Source organism: Eretmochelys imbricata, chromosome 7 (genome assembly GCF_965152235.1).
Source record: "Eretmochelys imbricata isolate rEreImb1 chromosome 7, rEreImb1.hap1, whole genome shotgun sequence".
Classification (NCBI taxonomy): Eukaryota; Metazoa; Chordata; order Testudines; family Cheloniidae; genus Eretmochelys; species Eretmochelys imbricata.
This window is the reverse complement of record NC_135578.1, coordinates 85,079,188-85,102,930: the sequence shown is the minus strand read 5'-3', so window position 1 is coordinate 85,102,930 and position 23,743 is coordinate 85,079,188. Positions and strand designations below refer to the sequence as shown.

The 23,743-nt window shown below is 47.9% G+C and overlaps 2 protein-coding genes across 2 annotated transcripts in view; one reads left to right on the top strand and one right to left on the bottom strand.

Annotated features, from left to right (window-relative positions):
- Window positions 1-18,467, top strand: part of SPOCK2 (SPARC (osteonectin), cwcv and kazal like domains proteoglycan 2) — a 61,375-nt gene extending 42,908 nt beyond the window's left edge. The window contains exons 8-11 of the mRNA XM_077822015.1: window positions 13,547-13,765; window positions 14,954-15,016; window positions 15,611-15,748; window positions 17,109-18,467. Coding sequence (XP_077678141.1) covers window positions 13,547-13,765; window positions 14,954-15,016; window positions 15,611-15,748; window positions 17,109-17,245 — 557 coding nt within the window. The 3' untranslated portion in view covers window positions 17,246-18,467. The remainder of the gene's footprint in view (window positions 1-13,546; window positions 13,766-14,953; window positions 15,017-15,610; window positions 15,749-17,108) is intronic.
- A 95-nt stretch (window positions 18,468-18,562) lies between these two features.
- TYSND1 (trypsin like peroxisomal matrix peptidase 1) overlaps window positions 18,563-23,743 on the bottom strand; it is a 33,937-nt gene continuing 28,756 nt past the window's right edge. Inside the window, exon 5 of the mRNA XM_077822014.1 lies at window positions 18,563-18,943. The gene's annotated coding sequence lies outside the window, so the exon portion shown is untranslated. The remainder of the gene's footprint in view (window positions 18,944-23,743) is intronic.

Below are 23,743 nucleotides of genomic sequence, written 5' to 3'. Positions count from 1 at the left end.
CTCACATGAACAGAGAGCAACAATACCTGAAGTCCGAAGGTGCAAACAATTCGATGTTTATTGGGGTGAACTTCCAGCAAGCTTAAATACAAGTTCCTTTTCCTTATTTCTGAATCCCAACTTACTTCCTGTTTGCCCCTAATTTATATAGTAATATTCTTAGCTATACCTTAACTAATCATTCTACTAAAATTTAACTAACCAATCCTAACATATTGTAACATGATTATGTAACCAATTATATCCCACCACCTTAATTAGTTTACACCCAGCAAAATTAATTATACAGCAGCCAGGAACAATCACAGAATCAGACAGAGATTATACAGACAAACAATAGCAAAGTGGGAACTATAATGGCAAGACAATACAGAAGTGAGGATTTCACATCCCAGTATTGATAAGTGAGTTCTTGCCAGACAGGATGCTATCAAACTAAGTTTTCTTTTACATTTTCTAGGCACTTCCCTTTCTCTGGAGCTGATAGGCACTGTCAGGACAGGATTGTATTCCTAACAGCCCAATAGCACCTTCTTTCCATGTGACTATTTTGGAATGTGAGGATGTGACCGGTCGCTTCCCAGCTTATGGCTGCCTCTGTCGCTTAGCCAAAGGCCTTAGCCTAAGAACAGGGCCCCAGACTGTCACAGTAAGAGAAGGACCTTACATTGGCAGACAGTGATTTTGATTCTTTTATACCTCTAACTAGCCAAGTGATAAAAATACGCCTAAATTCTTAAAGTACAGGCCTTTACAGACAGGCCTGAATATCTGTATATTCAGATACTCCACCCCTTTTTTTCTTTTTCTTTTGGGATCCTCCTGCCCAGGTATCCCTGGAAAAGCATAGGACATATGGCGACACATTTCCTGATAGGGCCAGGCATCAAGGTGGAAGGTGTCGATGCTCCATCTGTCCCACTGCCCCTTGTGTAGTACCATGCCCTGCACCTTCTCTCGTACGGGCATACTACACCTATTCCAATTAGTGTTCCAGACTTCCCAGTATAGTGGGCCCGAGAAGGTTGGGTCCGGATTGTCTAGTACACATAGTTGGGGGGGGAGGGGCTTACTACATTACTTATAGGTTATAATTAGTGGCTGTTCTCTAGGGGGTTGTGCCCCCCTTGATCGTTTCCATATGCAATGTAACACACATATAGTTAACAATACACTAGCTGCTATGATGATCCACAGCAACACCGAGAGTCCTGACCACTGCAGTATGGTCCAACATCCTGGCCACCACCAAAAACACTGCTTCTCCTCCTTTGATAAGGTTAAAATTTTGTCAGCGCCATCCTGTAGTGTGTATTGTAAGTGTGTCCAACTGTTGGTGCTTGCAGCAAGTTGCTCTTGTAATCTTTGTGTACTTTTGTCCATATTGTGTGTCCATTGAATATCCACAGTGAAATTTGGTATTGTCCAAACCAATTCAACTACTTGGTACGGCATGGGGTAGTAGGTGCCGGTTTGATTGTTTACAACGATGAAGTCCACTGATCCATTGGTGCACCATAGTCCAGGTGGCAGTGTAGAAGTTTATAATTTGGTCATACACTGGAAGGATTTTGCCTCCTAGTGTTATGTTGCAGGATTGCATACATTCCCAACAGAATACACCGTACCCCATATACATTACCCCTAAATGCCCCCCCTTTGCAATAGGCTCCTCCATAGTCATAGGAGAGGGGCACATCCATATTCCTCCTCTGGATATACAACTGCTTAATGTGATGACAGTCCAATTTACACCATTCCAGCCCCCCCACCTATTCCCTAGTGGCTCCCAACGTGCTCCCCCTTCCCTACTAACTCCCATAGGGTTCAAGGGAACCACCTTATTTGCATTTCCTTCCCATGGTATCATAGTAACAATTACACAAGAACTGTCCCCACAGGTCGGGGATGTTATTTTCCAGGTAGATGGGTATGTTTTTGCAATTGTGGATAGATATGGACTAGCCTCCCGATTTAATACTGAAGGCCATTGTTCTGACCAAGCATCTCTCATAATATCCATTAACATTATTAACTGAGCATTTTGAATACCTACGCACACTTCTCCCCATGTTAGTCTTCTAAAGCCATCCTCTACCCATGTCAACAGGTCCCCTGCCCAATGAGTTAACTGCAAGTTTACCTCTACTGCTGTCCTCCACCCTGTGGCAACTGCTGATAGTTGCTGTGCCATTAATTCATTAATTTGTTGTTGAAATTTCACATTTTGGCTTACTAATTGTTTGGTTACCCACTCGTCCCCCAGATTCCATGTACCCAGCATAGTGTTCCCCGCTGCCCACAATCCCCTTTTCTGACGACGATTCCAGGTGTGTCCCCTCACCCATGCATTGAATTGTTGTTTCAATCCTTTTATGTACATACTACAATTAGGATGGATTTGGTCCACCCACCATTCCTTGGGGCGTACCACCCATGTAATAGAGTGAAAGGACACGTTAAAAAGTGCTGGCTGCACCTGCTCCCACAATGGCTCCCATACATTTGCTCGTCGGGGAATATTCTTGGCTCCAGGCTGTGGCCACTTTAAATTTGGATTCTTCCAACTTGGCATCCATATCACCTGTAGGGTTACATTCTGTAAAATGGTTAACTCATCATACACCCAGCGTCCCAAAGGGGATTTTACGCCTAATGTAATATGTACATAACAATCACACCTTCGGGGATTATCTTCCTTGGAAGTACCATTGTGGTTACATATGGTAACATCACACCCTAAATGTGGGGCCCTATTTTCCCAAGAGGGTTCATTTGTTCCAGGAGACCAGAGGGTTATATTCTTTGGACCCTCTGTAACAAACCACATAGCTGGGTAACTGTGTTTTCCACTATCGTTAATCATGGCAGCACCCAGGGATTACCATGCGATATTTCCTGATAAATTTGATATTCTCCACCTGGTTGGGATTCCCCCATCTAATCCATAAACCATATACCGACACTGCCAAATTCCTGTTGGAGTATTAGTGGTACATCTTTCTATGGGGAGATTCTCATAGTCTTCGTTAGCTTTATTACCACAGGTTGCATGTGTAGCCGTCCATGTGTTTCCTCCTTTTGACACTTCACATCGTGGGATCTGAATAGAATTTGTAAATGTGACAATTGTGATTAGCACTAGTAATTGTTCCATCCAGGGCCAGGGAATTTTCATCCTTTTCTCCTTTTTGAATTAACCTGTAATACACACACAACAAAATTTACACGTCCCCTTTCCCAATCCCCTGTTTGTACCTTTTTATTTGCGTGCAGTGGACCCACTCCCGTCCTCCATTCTCTGTACCCAGTAATAGCAGACTGGGCCCTAATTGGTCAAGGACAAGATAGGGGTCCTTCCATTTAGGAGCTGGGAATGGATGGTGTTGACCTGGAATCTTGTACATCACTAGATCTCCCACCATGGGTAGATTACGCTCCCCAGGCAGGTCATACCATGCTTTAACTCTTGCTGCTCCTTGCTCGTCTCGCCAGGCCACCGCCTGCTGTACTTGTTTTACATGGTCAATTAAAGTTAAAATCCATTCTTGTGTTAAGCCATGTGTAGTGACTTCCCCAGGTACTGGGGTAAGTAGATTTTCCCACCGTTCCATAGGCCTTCCCATGAGAACTTCATATGGAGAAAATCCTGTGCCCTTTGATTCTCGGGCCCTTATTCTCATTAAGACAAAGGGCAGTAACTGTGACCAGTTTTTTCCTCCGACTTCCACTCCCTTTCTTAGCTCACTTTTAATGGTGCGGTTCATGCGTTCCACCTGCCCCGCAGCCTGGAGGTGATAAGCAATATGGAACAACTGTGTGATTCCAGTGAGGGCTGATAGCTCCCCTAACAGATCTGACCGAAAAGCAGATCCTTGGTCTGAGTCAATCACCTTCGGAACCCCCCAGCGAGTGAATACCTCATTTACCAGTATTGCAGCAGTTACCCGGGCAGTTTGATACTTTGTGGGGAAAGCTTCCACCCACCGGCTGAAAGCATCCACTACCACCACCATGAATCGGTTTTTCCTGTGATCTGGTGGTAGGGGTCCTGTGTAATCAATTTGTATTCTTTCCCATGGTCCCCTTGGGGCTTGTCTCATTAATTCTCTGCTTAGCACCTTGTGAGGTGGGCTGTGCCTGGCACAGTCCAAACAACGTTCCAGATGTGATTTTAAATCAGCTGCCATCCCTGGCCACCAGCACAACCTTTTTAAAGTTCCCAGTGCCTCCTCAAACCCGGGATGTCCCCCTGCCAAGCTCCCATGCACCCAGCTTAAGAAAGCCGTCCGACTTCCCTGAGGACACAACATTACCGGTCCCTCAGTTGTTAAGACACACCAAATCCCTTCCATTAGTTCCACCTTTGGCACATGCCTGTCCCCAAGTTTCATGATGCCTTCCAGTCCTGGGTCAGATTCCTGTAACTCTCGAATTCGCCCTCCCTGATCTGTATCCACCCCGCTTCTTGTTAACACTGTGACAGGCACACTCTCTTCTGGCTCCCAGGGCCATGGGGGTGCCTCTGTTGCAGCCCGCTTGGCCTCCACATCGGCCAGATTATTCCCTTTGCTTAGGGGTCCTGTTTTCTTGTGTGCCTTTACCTTTACCACATTGATCCGTGTAAAACAGTGACTCAGCTCCTCCACTTGCTTCCACCAGGTAGCGTGCTTGATTGTGGAGCCGTCTGTTGCCCTGAAATGATTATCTGCCCACCATCTCAGCATTAATGTGGCACCACGAAATACATAATCTGAATCTACCACCACCCAACATTCTGGCTCAAATTTGGGATCCACTTCATTTAAAGCTGTTAGCAAGGCTGCTAGTTCTGCCTCCTGAGCTGACTTCGCTTCTAGTGAGAAACCAATGGTGCTGACTGACTCATTGCCTCTGATTCCCACAACAGCTAAGCCTGCAGTTTTCCGTCCCCCTTGATACATACAACTTCCATCCAAAAACCATACCAGTGTCCCCTCCTTTACCTGATTGGGGTTAGCCGCCCGAAACACCTGATGTTGCGTTTTACCTGGGCTGGCTTCACATTGGTGTGGGGTGCCAGCCAGATGTAATCCAGCTACCCAGACTATGGGTTCCTTTAACACCTCTGCTTTAATGTTTTCTGCCTGTAGAGCCAGCAACCATTTAGCAATACGCTGCCCACTCACTTGTCCCTGTAAGATAGTGTGCATGTTTAACAGCCGCAGGGGGTCATGATGAGATCGGACTATGACTTTCTGCATTCCCGTAAGGTATTTAAATTTCCCTACCCCCCAGTAGGAGCACAACAGCACCTTTTCACACCACCCATACTTCAATTCCACAGCACTCAAAAGTCGAGAGGCAAAGGCCACAGGTCGGTCCTTTGCTCCATACTCCTGTGTTAATGCACAACCAATGGTAGTGTCTGATACCAAAGGATACAGATAAAAGAATTTCTCCCCATCTGGGGAGGCCAGCACTGGAGCACTGGCCAGGTTTTCCTTTAGCACTCTCACTGCCTCAGTACACTCTTCTGACCACTCCCAAGTTGAGGCTCGGGTTAGGTCAAATAGAGGCTGGGCTATTTCTGCATAATTGGCCACAAAATCCCTGCAAAATCCAGTTAGACCCAGAAAACTTTGCAAGCTTTTAACATCCGTAGGCAGTGGCAGGGACTGGATCAGTTGCACCCGTCCCTTATCGATTTCCCTTCCCATCTGAGACACTTCCACTCCTAAGTAGGTCACTCTTGTCTGTCCCATCTGAGCCTTTTTCCCACTGACCTTCAATCCTGCTCTTGCCAAAGCTTGCAGGACCTGCTCGGTTAGTTCCCTGTCTTCTTCCTCTGTCCCTGACATTAGCAACAGGTCGTCTACATATTGTATGCACGTTGCTGAATCCACCCCCTCCAGAGCCTGTCTCATGTATCTGTGAAAAATTGCAGGGGAGTCCCTATATCCCTGGGGTAGGACTGTCCAGCAGAACTGTCTGCCCTCCCATGTGAATGCAGTTTTATACTGACATGAGGTAGCTAGTGGCAGAGACTAAAACCCATTAGCTATGTCCAAAACAGTGAAAATTCGGAATTGGGGTCCAATACGGGCCAACATTTCAGGGTATGCTGCCACCACTGAGGCTGGTGAATTGGCCAGAGCATTTGGTGCCCTGTAATCCACAGTGAGACGCCAGGTACCATTTGGCTTCCTCACGGGCCACACAGCAGCAGTACAAGGGGATGCAACTGCCCGAATCAGTCCCCTCTGTTCCAACTCCCCAATAGTTGCCCCCACCTCTGCCAATGCCTCCCGAGGAATAGGGTACTGTTTCTGTGGGGGAGGGTCCCCTCCCTCCATCAGTACCTCCATGCGGCCCCTACCACAATCCAGGTTATCCTTCGCCCACACAGGGATGTGTTCCCACCCAGCCGGGGGTGGTGGGAGGGCATGTGCCGCCTTAATGGTCATAGTGGCTATCCCCATGGGAATGGTATAGCCCTGACCGTCCTGCGTTTGCCCCAGTAAACACACCCAATTGGCTAAATCCAGTACGAGTCCCAGTTTGTGTAAATCTCCTGCCCCCAACAGATTAAGCATATCATTACAACCCCACATAATCTCCCCTTCCCCCCAGATTCCTTTGATTTGTCCCCGCCTCAGGGTTAACTGTGTCTCCCCTCCCGTTGCCCCTACAATTGTCACAGTCCCTTCTGAGGGTCTCCCCTGCCGCCATGTGGTTAAACTGATGGCTGCTCCAGTGTCTATCAAAAAATCCCTCATGGGACTCCCTTCGATTGCCCCCTGGAGCGTAGGGCGACCAGACGCATCCCGTCCTAAACTGAGAACATGGACAGGACCCCTCCCAGGGCACCCCTAAGTTGCAGCACCCACCTCTGTCCCTCCCACTGGTTCATGAGGGGACCGGGGGTCCTGGCACCGAACGCATTCCTGTCTCCATGCAAAATTGTGTGTCTGGCATTTCAGGCAGTCCCAGTCCCTTGGCCTCCGGGACCACTTTCCCCCTGATCTGGTAAGATCGTGGGTAGTCAGTTTAGCCTGCAGTCTCTGGATCTGTTGCTCTATAGCTGCCCGCTCGTCCCTGACTAGCCCCCCAAAGCCACGAACTCTCCCTCTACCTCCTCCTCTCCAGGCTGACCCACTCCTTTCCACCTTGTATTGATCCCCCGCAGTAATAGCATGGACTGGCTGTTCCCCCTGATGCATCTGCCTCCACACATCTGCCTGTTCCAGAAACTGGGGTAGCTTATTGGGAGCAAGTTCAGGGTGCTGCAACCTTAAATGCCCCACGAACTGCGGATTGCTCAGCTCCAACCATTTCTCCAGCAATTCCACACCCCTAACCTGCTCCATACCCCCACCAGGTCCCGGTGCCCCTGCCTGTGGCAGCACCCATGGACCATCCAGGGGATCCACCCAACACCGTGCCCATGCCTGTATGCGATTAAGTGTATCCCGCCCTGTTTCCCCAGGGATTCGCTTCATCTTATTCATCCCTGCAGTACGAGAGTACACCCCAAACAAGTGTTTTGCCACCTGTCCGGGGATTAGAAATGGGTGTGCCACTCCTGCCACATCGATTCCCAAGGTACCTTGTCCCAAAAGACTACGCCATAAGATCACCTGGTCCTCACGAGTTAGACCCTCCATCTCCCTGCCCACCTCCACTAGCCACAGCACAAACTGATCCCAATCATCCCGGGGTACCTTTCCCAAACGGCCCAGTACTGCCTCCCGGTCCTTCAGGGACAAGGGGCGGATTTCTGCCTGTTCTACTACTTGTGGGGCATGGTCCCCCCACCCTGCAACCGGGGCCACTATTCCTGCCTCCTGCAGTTCCTCCCGGGTAGCCTCTCTCGCAGGGGCGGTAACTGTGGATCGCCGGCTTACAACATCCAACGGCAGTGGGGGGTACAGTGTTTTTTCAGGGTAGGGTGGTGGAGGTGTCTCCTTCAGTTCCATTAGTGGGGCGGATGGTTTGGGGTCCCTAAGTCCATTGCCCCCATGTTTACAATGATACAATTCCTCCTCTAAGTCTCCTACTCTCCCCAGCAGTTCATCCCTCTCTCTCCGGATTGCCTCACAAGACTCCTCTGTCCGTGCAGCATCCCTTGCCTTCAAATCCGCTACCTCTACTGCTAACACAGATTTTTCTGTTAAAATCCGTTGCTGATCCACAATCCCCTCCAAATCCTTAATGTGTTGGAGGAGATCAGCTTCCCTTTTTACCCAGTATGCCATCCCAGCACACAAACCTTGTAATACCGTTCCCTTTTTCCTACACTCCTTTCCCTTGGGGTCTCCCAAAACCTCTCCCATCTCCTTCTCAATCTCATCCCAGGTGAGCCCCTGCACCTGGTATGGGCCCTGATTCTTCCTTATCCATTTGTTCAAAAAATCCGTTACCCCAGCTTGCCAGAACCCGCAACTACCATCATGAGAGTTCGCCATACCCCCTTCAAGCAGCTGCGTGGACTGTTGGGGAGGGGGACTTACAGGCTGCCACTCACCTATCCAATGTGATGTATCCAAGTCCCGGCACCAAGATGTTAGAGAGCTTATTCCTTCACTCTCCCACTTCCCTGGTCCTTCTCACATGAACAGAGAGCAACAATACCCGAAGTCCAAAGGTGCAAACAATTCGATGTTTATTGGGGTGAACTTCCAGCAAGCTTAAATACAAGTTCCTTTTCCTTATTTCCGAATCCCAACTTACTTCCTGTTTGCCCCTAATTTATATAGTAATATTCTTAGCTATACCTTAACCAATCATTCTACTAAAATTTAACTAACCAATCCTAACATATTGTAACATGATTATGTAACCAATTATATCCCACCACCTTAATTAGTTTACACCCAGCAAAATTAATTATACAGCAGACAGGAACAATCACAGAATCAGACAGAGATTATACAGACAAACAATAGCAAAGTGGGAACTATAATGGCAAGACAATACAGAAGTGAGGATTTCACATCCCAGTATTGATAAGTAAGTTCCTGCCAGACAGGATGCTATCAAACTAAATTTTCTTTTACATTTTCTAGGCACTTCCCTTTCTCTGGAGCTGATAGGCACTATCAGGACAGGATTGTATTCCTAACAGCCCAATAGCACCTTCTTTCCATGTGACTACTTTGGAATGTGAGGATGTGACCGGTCGCTTCCCAGCTTATGGCTGCCTCTGTTGCTTAGCCAAAGGCCTTAGCCTAAGAACAGGGCCCCAGACTGTCACAGTAAGAGAAGGACCTTACATTGGCAGACAGTGATTTTGATTCTTTCTTTTATACCTCTAACTAGGCAAGTGATAAAAATACGCCTAAATTCATAAAGTACAGGCCTTTACAGACAGGCCTGAATATCTATATCCTAACAAACCCCACTCTCAGACTAGACCCATTCCCCTCCACTTTTTGACCTTTCTCATAATTCAAGAACAAGGAGGCCTTCAATTAAATGAGGAGGCAGCAAATTTAAAACTGATAAAAATACATCCTTTTTTACACAACACCTAATTAATCTGTGGAACTCACTGCCACAATGTATTTTGAAGAGAAGAACTTAGTAGGACTCAAACAAGGAATAGACATTGAGCTATGTAATCAGAATTTCCTCCATGGTTTCATTACAGACAGAACAAGGAGTAATGGTCTCAAATTGCTGTGGGGGAGGTTTAGGTTGGATATTAGGAAAAACTTTTTCACTAGGAGGGTGGTGAAGCACTGGAATGGGTTACCTAGGGAGGTGGTGGAATCGCCTTCCTTAGAGGTGTTTAAGGTCAGACTTGACAAAGCCCTGTCTGGGATGATTTAGTTGGGGATTGGTCCTGCTTTGAGCAGGGGGTTGGACTAGATGACCTCCTGAGGTCCCTTCCAACCCTGATATTCTATGATTCTGTGATTAGCCAGGATAAAAATATATAAGGGACATTAACCATCCTGCTTCGGGGCTTAAACCAGTCACTCTGTGGCATGCATGCACTAGGCTTTTTTGCCCCAAATCTCCCACCATTGCTTCCACCAGTCCAGCTCTCCTGGTTACAGTGACAGCGGGAGTGCTAGTGACAATGGGACTCCAGGCAGCCCCAGTGTTTGAAGCATCCCATGGTCTAACCTTGCTTCTAACACATCTACATGGCCCAGTGCTTCGACGCCTGTATCTGCCAGCAACTTGTCTATGCCAGTGCTGACAGCAGTGGAGCTGCATCAGGGCTACAGTCACAGTGGGTGAATTCCCTGATGCTGCCAGTGGTGACATGGGGCCAGATTCCTAGCTGGTGTAAATCAGTGTAGTACCGTTGGCTTCAACAGAGCTATTCCAATTTACATCAGCTGAGGAGCTGGGCCAAGGCTTGTGTATTGGATCTCCATTCCTCTATTCCTAAATTGGGTCTAATGCAAATGATGTGGTGTCTCCTCCCCAAAGGGAGCATAGATTATTGGACTGGAAGAGCAAAATTACCAGTGGCCTGCCACTGAGAAGGGGATGAGATCTGGGGCAGGCCTGGCCCATGTGTGCTGGCTGACGTGTCTAAAAGGCTTTCGGGTGGGCTGTGGAAGTCCTGTGCTGCAAGACGCACTCACTGACAACAGTGTTCTGAGTTTCCAGTGGATCGTTCCATTCAGGGCAGCTGTCTGACATGCCACGTATGTCCCTCAGCATGAGACATATTTGACATGCTGGGTACCTTTTTCACAACCTATGCTCTTAATCTAGATCAGCCGAGCTCAAATTAGACCTACTGATGTCATGTGCATTTTGGTGAGGGGCCTGCATGACAGAGGCAGCAGGCAGGGCTTGTGGTAGATGTCAGTGTCCTGGGGGCAGATGGGGAAACAGGGCACAGTGAGGTGCAGTAACAGGGCTGCTTTCCCTGACATGAGCCTCGTAGCTGATAGCCCAGAGGCTACAGATGTGCCACACTAAGATGGGAGATTGCAGGCTGCTGATGAAACCCACAGGGCTGAGAAGTATCCAGCAGGGAGGGTTGGGTGAATGAGTGCAAGATGCATAGAGGTGTGTGTTTCTTGATTCTCCACGGTGCCCATGCTCTGCTTAGGTACAGTGGAGAGAGGGTCTATCAGGGAGCCAATTGCAGCTCCCTAATTTTCAGTTGCTTGGCACCAGCATTAGTTAAAGCTGCAGGGGGTAGGATCCCTCAGGGGCCTTCCACCTATGGAGAACTGGACAAAATGGATCCTAACTCCTCTACTCCCCTTCCCTACCTGACACTCTTCTCCTTCCCCTTACACTGGGGCAGAGGTTTCCAGTGCAAGAGACATGGTGGAGCTTACTGCTCTAGCTTTATTCTGGTGGAGAGTCCTCCTACACACATCCGGGGGAATCTCCAACTGTTTTACATTCACTTTTCACCACGTAGTGAACTTGGTGGCAGAGAATCTGCCTTATAATCTCAGGGGGAGAGAATGTTGTCCCAGGATAAGGACAATGTGTTATGTAAATACCAAGATGAAGTTGGTGCATTTTCAGATAGGACCCATACCTCGTTGTTGGACAACCTTGTGCTGTGACCTTATGAGACCTACCGCTGTAAGCGGGGTTGGATCAGGACAGAATTTGGCAGGGAAAACTCCATAGAACATCTAGGTGCTACAGAAAGTGGGGCTGATATCCTTCCTTTTGAGTCAGTGCAGGACCAGTGTTCTAGCCCGGGACTAGTTGGACAGCGGGTTCCTTGTGTGGCTGTTTTTAAGATCTCAAAGCAGGTTCCTGACCACATGTGGTTATTAAAGATCCTTTTTGTAGGAATAGGCATGTCAGCGCAGGAGTCCCAGTCAGATTCCAGCCTGGATAATTTCATTCTGCCTATCTGAACTCCCTTTAGTTTCAGTGGGAACTGAAATCCTTGAAATCCTAGGCTGAACTGTTGGGTAGTACTGCTGTGCTTTGCTAAACAGCTCCCATATTCCATTCTGGAGGAGCCGCATCTCGGCAGTGAATGAAATGATGATATAAATCTCCTGTGACAATGTTCTGTTGAAATGTCTTTATGATTCCAGTGATGCGTGGTGATCAGACCATTTTATCTGATGGATTTTGGTGCAGTGGAGTAAATCTTACTGCATGTGCCATTATTAACCTGCTGCATTCTGGTTGGCTTTGAGACTATCCCAGTGGCATGTTATGGCCAATCCTAGGGCCTGCTATGCAGGTAAAAAGATGATAGTTTTTAATGCATACAGAGCTTTTCTGGGTGGCTGAAAGTGTCCACTGTGTAACTTTTAGGAGTGAATAAAGGTTGGTCGTGCAGAAACCTGGCTGGTTGGGGTTGTAGCCGTTATTGTGTTAGATACGCACTGGTCAGGCAGAATAATGAGAGAGGTCTTTGTATGGCCAGTCAGCTCTGTCAACTCCTGTGAGCACAAGTAAGGCAAACACTTCAGTGTGACTATTAAACCGGAGTCCCACCCTGTCCCCATAGTGGGGTCTGGTTGGTCCCGAAGCGCATGTGGAGTGTGAAGTGAGCTCAGTCAGGAGGAATCTGGTTAGTTTAAATGCCAGTGAACAAAAATCTCTGAGCTGATTGCTCCCTGGGGGGAATTTGTTTGATGAAATCAGCAGTAGGAGCTGTGTTTGAGGCAGACTCTTCTCTGCCACTCCCTCCTGTGAGCTTTCCCCCCTCAGCTCTGATTATCAGAGCCATGGGCTATGTTTGTTTTCTCCAGCTGCTAGGAAGTCCATCGAGAGCCAAACTGGCAGCTGCTTTGTACCCTCTGTGAATAGGGAAAGGGAAGCGGGGTTTGAAGAGTGTTGCCCAGAGACTCAGCCTAACAATCCTCTGTGCTGTGCGGATCTGTGTGTAGCTGGCAGGGATTACAGTTCACAACAGGGCAGGACTCATCGGGTGAAGCACTCAGACTCCCCACTGCTGCAGTGCTCAACTTTTATGCCCTGTGATCCTCCCTGTAGTTCTTCCTGACCTCCTTCACCCTGTATAAATTTGTCCTGCCGCAGAGATCCATTTCATCCCAATGTCATGGTTCCTTAGGCCACATCAGCATTATGGCCTCATGTCAGGGCACTGTCACAATGTCAGGGCATTTCACCAGCCCTCAAAAGGAAGCATTCATGACAAAATTGGCCTGGCCTCTGAAAATAAAGGGTGTGTAGCAGCCTGTTTGCCCCAGTCTGGCACCTCATGCCAGCTCGCCATTCACTCTGACACACAAAGGACACAGCAAGGGGTGCTGTTCTTGGGTGAGAAGCAGTAGATGCACTTCAGCTGATAACGCCTAAATGATTTTGCAGACTATCTGACAAGGAAAGCCGCTATCCCAGGACAGTCCCCAGTCTTCATTTTTCTCCCTTTTATTTTCTGTCCTGAATCCCGTGGTTATGCACACAATTCAGCCGGTGAGTTTGACCATTGCCAACAACCCACCATTCCAGGAGACACTGCCATCTGACAGTACCTGTGTGCATGGTGGTGGTGTGGGTGAGGGGATAAAGGCACTTTTGATTTGACTCATTCCTCTCTCTCTGCTGTTCCCTGTCTTTCTCCTGCACTCCCTCGGTTTGCTCACAGTACTAGACAAGAGCCTGGTGGCCAGTTGCAAGGATTCCATTGGCTGGATGTTTTCCAAGCTAGACACAAACAATGACCTTTTCCTGGACCAGACAGAGCTCGCAGCGATCAACCTAGACAAGTATGAGATTTGCATCCGGCCCTTCTTCAACTCCTGTGACACCTATAAGGATGGCCACGTCTCCACCGCCGAATGGTGCTTCTGCTTCTGGAGAGAAAGTGCGTCGTCACCAGATTTCCTTTAGAGAGAGCGCTGTTTTGTATGGGCTTCTCAGTTAGCAATTCTATATGGCTATCGAATAGTCAGTAACCTCACCAAATGTCTGCCTGCTTCTGTAAAGCCCCAGCAGGTTTGGCTTTCTTAAAAAGTCAGATTACAGAAACCCCCTCCTACTGTGTCCCATTGCAGCAGAAAAGGTCACCTGGGGTGCCTCTGCTGTCAGGTCCCAGGACAAAAATCTCTAGCGTATTTTCAGAAAAGGCTCCTACCTTTCTTACTGTCTTCCTCACTTCCTCTGACAGTTCACCAGAGCCAGGCTGTGGTCACGTTCAGGGCCTAGTGTAAGATATATCTGTTCAGACAGGCAAATATTAACTGAATTTCAGGATGGCAGCATGCAGTGATTCCCAGGCAGTGATGGTAGCCATTGCTCTAGCATTTGTCTTTTGACCACTTTCTGGTCAAAAAGCAGGGAGGCAGCCAGATGTCAGACAAGGGGCTACAGTAATATATATACTGCTATAAATAAATATAAAGGGCAGTAAAGAGCAGAATGCACTTAGAAAACAGTCACCCCACCTAACATTTCCATTGAAGTCCAATATGAGGACAGCCCCGCATTATACAATGTACTGGTTGAGGCACTGATGATGAATGGATAGCTCAGTGGTTTGAGTATTGGTCTGCTAAACCCAGGGTTGTAAGTTCAATCTTTGAGGGGGCCATTTAGGGATCTGGGGCAAAAATTGGAGATTGGTCCTGCTTTGAGCAGGGGGTTGGACTAGATGACCTGAGGTCCCTTCCAACCCTAACCTTCTATGATTCTATGAATGGGAAGATCTTGACAGAAGAGCCACTGTTTCAGACTGTGTCATTCTAACAGTGAGTGAGACCAAGAGGAAGTTAACTAAGAACCTGACTGTGTCCAAGGCTCTCGATTCCACTAGCCGGGGGCGGGAGGGAAGGCTCCCTGATCAGCATATAAAGGAAGCTGGGAGGAGTGGGGTTGGATGAGGACAGAGATTGAGCAAACCTGGTTCTTCTGACCAATTTAAGGCGATCCTCACCCCCTGTTCACCACCAATCCCCTGGCCACCTCTTAAGGAGGAGTTTTCCCTAAATAGAAACAGGCATGCATGCTGAGATGCCCACTTAGCTCTAAGAGGTGTTTGCTTTGGGTATTACAGAGCCCCCCTGTCTTGTGGAGCTGGAGAGGATCCAGATCCAAGAAGCAGCAAAAAAGAAACCTGGTGAGTCATGAGCCATGTGAACTTCCCATTAACGATGGATGGGATGGACTTCTCTCCCCTTGTAGCAGGATCTAGTCCTGGCACAGCTTCTGGCCTCTGGGCTTGACATTGCTAACAATCTTGGTTAATCATGGTTGTGAAGTTCTCTCGCCCTTCACATTCCTTCTGAGCAGAGTTGATATCTGCCTCTGCCCTTTCACCTCCCTATAGTTGAGCTGTGACCCATCTCAGAATACCAGTATGATATTTCTCACTGTGATGCATGAAGTGTTACTCTGAGTTAGTGCTGGATTCATCTGAGACCTTGTTACAAGATGTATGCAGCTGTGACATTCTTACTTCATGAGTTTGTCCCCTGAACTTCTGATAAATGCAGTCTGTGACCTGCCCCTTTGTGCATGCTCCTGGTATTTCACTTTCTTGTGAGGCAGTGTCCACTGCAGGTTGCTGGATTTCTGAGATGTTTGTTCAGTAACTCTTTTTAGAACAGCTGATTGCATCTCCATGTTTCAAATGCAGCAGTAGCTTTTATACTGTACATTTCCTGTTCTCACACTGGACCCAATTTTGGAGATGCCTGTCATTTTCCCCCAGGTGTTTTCATTCCAAGCTGTGATGAGGATGGGTACTACAGGAAGATGCAGTGTGACCAGAGCAGTGGGGAGTGCTGGTGTGTTGACCAGCTTGGCCTGGAGCTGACAGGAACACGGATACGTGGAAACCCGGACTGTGGTAAGGACACTGGAGGGAGGAGAGGGAAGTATTCATGTCCTCCTGACTTGGCAATGAATGAGCATTGCATCACAGAGGAGCAGCTCTGGCTGTGCTGTTGCTTCAAGAAGAAGCAAGTGACTATCACAGGAGGCATGTAGAGCAAGCATGCCTGCAAAGCCTGTGCCTGCATGTTAAGGACTCAGGAAATTTGGATTCAGATTCATAGATCTTTAAGGCCACAAAGGCCCATTGTGATCACCTAGCCTGGCCTGCATAACACAGGCCATAGGGCCTCCTCCATTGATTCCTGCATTGAGTCCAATAGATGTGAGATTAAGTCATAGCAAGTGAAAACAAACCTCATCCTAGCCCAGAGGTGGGCAAACTACGGCCTGGGGCCACATCCGGTCCGCAGGACCATCCTGCCCGGCCCTTGAGCTCCTGGCCACGGAGGCGAGCCCTTGGCCCCTCCCTTGCTGTCCCACCTCCCCCGCAGCCTCAGCTCGCCGTGCCGCCAGTGCTCTGGGCGGTGGGTCTGTGAGCTCCTGCCGGGCAGCGCAGCGGCATAGCTGGCTCCAGCCGGGCAGCGTGACTGCCAGTCCTGCTGCTCTGAGTGGCATGGTAAGGGGGCGGGGGAGTTGGATAAGGGACAGGGAGCAGGGGAGTGGTTGGATGGGGCGGAGGTTCGGGGGAGGGGGGGCTGGATGGGGAACAGGGGGGGTTGGATAGGCGTGGGAGTCCCGGGGGCACTGTCAGGGGGTGGGGGTGTGGATAGGGGTCAGGGCAGTCGGGACAGGGAGCCGGGGGGTTGGATAGGGCGGGGGATTCTGAGGGGGCAGTCAGGGGGCAGGAAGTGGGAGGGGGTAGACGGGGTGGGGGCCAGGCTGTTTTGGGAGGCACAGTCTTCCCTAGCCAGCCCTCTGTACAGTTTTGGAACCCCGATGTGGCCCTCAGGCCAAAAAGTTTGCCCACCCCTGTCCTAGTCCCTAATGGATGTTCATTTACATTGTAAAACCATTACCCCCTTTGGCTCAGTTTGCCCTGACTAGAGGATAGTGCTTGAGGAGTACCTCAGATTGGGATAGCAAGGATGTGGTAAGGACAGAGGTACACTGGGAGACCTGTATCAAGGCCTGGGGCTGGGATAGAAGGGCCACTGCTGGGGAAGAATGGTTGCATTGTTAGAACTGGGCAGGGCTGCGTTTGCGCACCCTCCTCTGTGGGTATGTCTACACTGTCATTGCAGGCAACTTGAGTAAACATCCCCAAGCTAGTTTTAATCTAGTTGGCTCCTTCTCTCAGCCTACAGCAGTGTTGTGAGGTATGCTGGGCTCCCAGCAAAGTGATTTCCCTAACTCGCACTGTCGTCTTGTTGTAGATGACATAGTTGGGTTCTCGGGGGATTTTGGGAGTGGCGTTGGATGGGAAGATGAGGAAGAGAAAGAGACTGAGGAAGCTGGAGAAGAGGCTGAAGAAGAGGAGGGAGAGGCAGACGACGGAGGCTACATATGGTAGAAGCAGAGAAGAGCACAGTTTGGTCGGGGTGCTGGCAGCAGGCGTGACAGCCGTCAAACTCGAAGGAGATGAGCAGCTTAATGAGATGATCAGGAAACACAGTTGAATGTAACTTGCTATAGTAGAAAAAGCGTGTGTGCGCATGTGTGTGTGTGTGGATGCTTGGAGTGCTATTTACAATGCCCCAGGGACACCCTGCATTCTCCCAATATAGCTGAAAGCACCACTGTAGCAAAGCAAAAGTAAAAAGCAGTCTGCAGTATTGAGTCAGTTGGGGGTTTTTGTTCCACTTTTAGGTCTGTATTGATAAATATTTCAGCTCATGGGCACCCCCCCCCCCAGTGTGCACATGCTCACACATACCAATACCCACATGCATATTCACAGCCATGTTAACCACTGAGTAAAAAAACCCACCAGTAATTAACACCTTGGTATATGAATCTGGCTGCTGAGCTAGCTCACCACTGACTTTAGCACCACATGCAGACACCTCAGAAAATCACAGGAGCGTTTCCCAGTCTGCATTGTAGCACATGCACTGCCATGAATGACAGGCTGTGTTAGTGTGCAGTCCTTCACTTGCCTAAAGTTTAGGTGAAGAATTGTATGGCCATGGTCCAAATGCAGGGCTGTACCCAATGTGGGTGAGATCCAATTGTCCTTGGGCCTGTTTGAGATTCCTGTTTCTTGGGGGAAATTAACCTATGAGGATATTGCGTCTTGCTGTTGAAAGCAATGCTCTCGTGGTAGGTCAGTGACTGTTTAGGCACCTGTTTAGGCTCAGCTACCTTAAAACCAAAAGGGGTATTGAAGTTTTTTGCCAGATTGATCGTGAATTAATTCTGCATCTTCTAGTGGCACAGAAAAGAGGATCAGGCACTTAGTCTTGCAGACCATTTTCATCATGGGGCAAAGTTTTGATCAATGATTTTAATAATCTTTTTGACCTTGCATGATGAAAAAACAAACTGCATTGTCAGACTCATTACAATAAGAGCCCAAGAAAACCTGTTCTGTACCCACTTCCTTCCCATCCATCCGCTGTTGTCCAGTGCCAGCTTCTGGCAGTCAGAGGTTTAGGGATACTCAGAGCATGGGGTGTGTCCCTGACCATCTTGGCTAAGAGCCACTGATGATCTTGGAGAAAGCGTACCTTGCAGCTGGTACAGGCGGGACAAGCCATGAACTAACAGGATCAGATAGGCACATGCTGTCCTATGAAAACCCAAAAGCTTGGCTGGAACCTGACTCAGATTGGTAGTGCCCAAAAGCTGTCGCTATATGATACCCATTAGTGGGGCCAGGTGAAATGTATTGGTGGTGTCAGTCCATTTATTAGGGATTGTGGGGGAGGGGAAGAGGAAGGTTCAATGACAATGTGTGATCACGTAGACTGCAGCTTTGTTTTGTCCATTGATTAGAATTTTGTGTGTGTGTAAGCAAGATGTCTTGTGGACTTCAGAATACTCCTTACAGTGTTCTACTCTTTGCAAAGCTGGGAGCTGCTTAGACCAGTAGAACTGGCTATAAGGCTGCCCATTTAGCTTCTTGAAACCATTGTGTAATTCCAGCCACAATTTCCATTATCAGTCCCAGAAAGCCTCCATGTAGCAGATGATGAGATGAGGGACTAGTGGCAACATAGCTCCAGGTCGCATCTTTCCCTGTTCGTGGGAGTATTCTGCCACCTTCACCCTGTCAGAAAAGGGGAAACAAAGTCTGAAAGGTCAGTTTTTTTGTAAGATGTAGAGCACTTTCCTTCCCCTCTAGGAGACAAGGCATTTATTGAATATGAACAATGCATGTACCAGTGTTTTTTGTCATTGCTCTCTCTGGAAAGCACCTACGGTTTCCTTCTGTTCAGTTTGTGTGTCCATCGGGGTTGGGCTGAGGTATTTTTGGTCACTTTTGAATGTTCTGTTAGTCACTGGACGATTGAGAAGCTCTGATGAGCTGGAAAAGTCAATGCTATGGGTTTTACTACAGAAGAACCAGCTCCCCAAGAACTCGTATTTAAAGGCAGGAAGTCTAGGTTAGTGAGGCATAGGAAGCAACTTGGTGAGGAGCATGGGACACAGTGCAACAGAAGATGAAGACAGATGTGAAAATGACATTCCTTCAGGGAAAGAAAAGACATCTCCCCCTTGCGGAACAGCCACCAACCCCCTATCTTCAGTGCAGCCTCCATGACCGTAAACTGGGTGTCTGCTCTTGGCTTAAGAAGGTTGGTTCGCGCACGCACACGGGCTTAATCCTATTCCCATTACGTCAATGTAAGATTTGCCACTGACTTAACTGGAAGCTGGATTTGACCAAGCTATGTTAATTTCAGTTTGATGGAATGGCCCCCAGCCATCAGATGCTAATATTGTAAGTGTGGCCCTGTTGGCATACGGGTGTGTGACTTGAAAGCCTGTGCATGTGTGCACAGTGTAAACATGTGTCCCAGTACAGAGAGAGAGAGTGTGGGTGTGTGGTAAAATAGTGATAGCCAGCTTGGCTTACATTGGGCATTCCAGATCTTATGTGACATTAAGTCTAAAAGGCTGAACCGGAAGCTCAATGTGCTACAATCCGAGTAAACCCAAATAATATGCTTGCAATGATACCACATCAGAGAACACTGTTATGTAGCCAGCTGTGATAATAAACGCACCTTGCTGTGTGGAACGCTTTACGTTCCTTTCCACCCAATCTCTCTCTAATAAATACAGACCGCTTATCCCCCTTATTCAGCTATTTCTCCTGATCTTCTGAGGAAAGACTAATTGACCATGACTGATGAGGGGACAGTGTAGTTGAATGTGCCACTCCCGAAGGGGATGACCTTCTCAGTCAGTGCGCTACTTGAAATGTTCTGTTTTTCTTAGAGTTTGTGTTTAGTATTGGATTTTTTCCACCATCAGCATCACCTCACAAACCATAACACATGCTTGACTTTTCATTCCTATAAGCTCATTATTACATCCCACCCGTTGTCATTGCCTTTTGGGGCAGTTCCAGTCTCTCTTGTTTGCTTTATGCCTGCTTGTCTCTGGTACTGGAGTTGCTTCCAGTTGTGCACATTTAATAACCTGTAAATATGTTTTTGAATCAAAGGAGCAATTTTCTAATCCCAAAGCACTCTAGCTATGTGGAGCCCCCTTCTTCCCCTGAGACAGTGGGGCTTGCTGCTGAGTTTTGGGCTAGTTATTAAGGCATTGGAGTCCTTCGGTCTCAACCAGGCTCAAGGCTGCACTGGTTGTGCTAGGATTCAGTTCAGCAGTGAAAGACTCCACTGGAGGTGTTTGCCTCTGCTAACAAGGCCTATATTGCTGCAGAGGTCAGCTCCTCCTTTAGCTGCAGAAGCCAAAATATAAACAAAGGAACAAACACACAAATCATCTGCAGCCTTTTGCTTTCCAGAGCTCTACCTCCCTGCCAACACGCACACAAGGTAGTTTAACAACAGGAATACCCTCCCTACTCTAATTTTTCCTGGTTGTAAATACGACACCTATGTGCTGGGATTCTTGTTTGTTTAATTGACACCACCACCATTCCCATAGGAATCAGCTGCGATATCACCACCATCTTCTTAGCAAGCAGCTCGGCCATCGTACCTGCCCACATCATAAGCAGTTGTGCTAGCACAATGTGTCATTGGCAGGAGGGGAGTTAGGAGAGGAAATGTCTAGCTACACTTGTTTTGTTAAAGTTTTTTTTCTTAAGAATGAACTAAGCCATTGCAATATCTATGACTGGCCTTCTGACCCGGTGGCTAGTGATCTTCACTGCTGTGCAGAAGACCTAGCTTCCATTCCTGGTTCTCAGCCCCAGAGATGGCAGGAGCTAGGAGGGCACTGGAAGCACCAGGCTCAGACTCAGAGCATCAGAGGAAGGGCCTTGCATTGCACAGCAGCACACACCCCCTTCCCCTGGAAAAGTAGGAATGGGGCAGCTGGACATGGAAAGGAGTCTTAGCCTTCTGGTCAAGGTGAACAGAATGAGAGGTGGGATCCAGGAAGATGCAAAGTGGGCAGATGGAATCCTAAGGCACGTAGAGGGCACTGTCTCAGCTGTAGGCTTTTCAAGTGTGGCTGATCATTCTCTGTTTTTGCATTCAAGCTTCCTGTGGCTCTTTCCCATACACTTCTCTTTTACTATGGAACTACCCTAACTCTACAAAATCTAGCGCCATGGCTTTAAACCTTTTATCCACCTCTTTCTTTCTTCTCCTCCAAACTGGCAATTAGCTCACTGGTGATCGAGAGCTATGTATATTAAAACCACTAATAGATAAGTATTTTGAAGGTGTTCAAAACATGTTCATTTTGTTTTTAATTATATGCTTAATGAAAGAAACTAACAAAGTTCAGAGAGGAGCAACAGCGTGTAGCCTGAAACATATTAAAATGTCTTATGTGCAATAACTTTGAACTTAGAGTTAAGAATCGTGTTCAAGTGCTTGGATTTCAGTTTGTATATTTAAGTGCTGAAATTGTATCTCTCAGTAATTTTAGATGTTAATCCAAACCAAGTGTTAGAATGTATGTGTGCATTTGATGGGCACTAGCGCGCCAAACATTTCAGTTCTTAGGGCCTCCCTTTTCCCAGCTGTTACACTCCTGTCCTGCTTCACAAGGCCGCCAGGGAAAGCTGTTTCACATTGTCTATCTCTGCCTACTACTTAACCTAAGGAAACAAGTACACACACCAAGAAATGAAATATGTTATTTTTAAAAAAATTAATAAAAATTTATAAACACTCTTTTTCCCCCCGCAGTGCTGTCATCTTCTCTATTTTAAAAGACTCGGGCTGGAGTGTGAATTCAAAATGGCAGCTGACACCCAGCAGGGGAGACTCAAGTTATCCATCTGCTGCAGAGGTAGCATGCTGAGCTCCAGGGGAGGGGAGGGAAGCGTCTTAAGTTGCACCTGGCCAGGCCGTTGCCAGACCGCTCTTGCAAGAGTTGGGACAATTGACAATCGTGTACCTCTCAGCCAAGAAGGTGTTGGCCAGAGTGCAAAGTCCTGAAAGCATATGCTACAAAATTAGGGACAATCCTGTAGAGCTTCCAAAAAGAAGGGGAAGAACCCTTCAGGTTAAAAAATGGCTACATTAGGGCTCTTTCTCATCAGCATCTTACCCCAATTTGCAGAAACTATCCCAATCCTTCACCTACCCTGCCCTCTGTGTTGCTTTCCTACGACTTCCAAGGGGAGACCATGAAGAACATGCCATAGATGGAGAGTTAGAGAACCTCATGGGGTCTAGCTTCTTGCTGTGAAGCTTCATGTCCCACTCACTGTGTGGTGTTGATCCGAGGAGCCATAGAGAGGATTTTTTTCCTCCTTTCCTGTATGTTCTGAACTTCAATATGCGTTCTAGGCTTGTTTCCAGACGCTGACATGGACAGGCTAGTTTATAGAGGTACTATAAAACACCTACGCTGGCATGTCTGAGAAACTTGCCTCTGATATTCTGCATTCCAGTTTCATGGCTGTGCTGTCAAGAAGTGGAAAAACTGGCCCATTTTTCAAAAAGTAGCTCTTCTACAGGTTGATGCTTCCCTCTCTCCCATTCCCCCCCCCCTCCCCCCCCAAAATCACACTGTCTGGCAACTGAGTGACAAACGATTCCTCATAGCCAGTTCCCATGAGCAGGTCTAAAGTAAAGGAAATGTCTTGTCCCTGTTCACCCACTGATTGCAGTAAGGTTTAACAGCCATTTATCCAGTTCAGTTGCAAGTTCAGCCTTCAGCACACAACAGAAATCTAGTGTAACACCTTGTCAATGTAATACATTGTCAAAGACTTGGCTCTTGCGCCATCTTGAAACTGTTTTGCGATCATGGGGATTGTTCACTCTCTCCCCCTTTAGCTGTGAACTATGTGGCCCACATAGGCAAGAGACAGGGTAAGCGTCTTCTGAAAGCTGCATGCCCCTAAAGGGTCTCTGTCCATACACCATATGCTTCTAAAAGGGAGACAGAAAGGCGTCTGCTGAGAGGGAGTGTTATGGAATGAATACTGGCTTCATTTACACTCCTAAACCTGTGCCACACAGGGGACATCATCGTGTACCCTAAAACATTAACATGGTCAGGTGGCCATGCTGAACTAGGTACAGACACCACTAAAAACAAAAACGTTACAAGAGGCAATGCAAACTATTGTACAAAGTCCCCTTATGGTTAGGGCTCAAATCTCTCCCTGTACAAAGCCACATGGCAAGTGAACGTTTCAAAAGGCACAGCCGCAGGGTGCAGCAGAGAAAAGACTTTGCCACCTGCCCCAACAGGTAGTGGACATTCATCGTTCTGGAGCCGATGACCACACAATGCTCATACGTGCTACAGTGGATGGAATCCTCCCCAGAGCACAACTCTGCGGGGGCTTCTGGGAGCCCTTGCTCAAGCTCTCTGCAGCCTCAGCCCTGAAGACATCAGGGTCCATTGTGTTTCAGGAGAGATGCACTAGGCAAGGCCACAGCAGCCATATATTGGCACATTA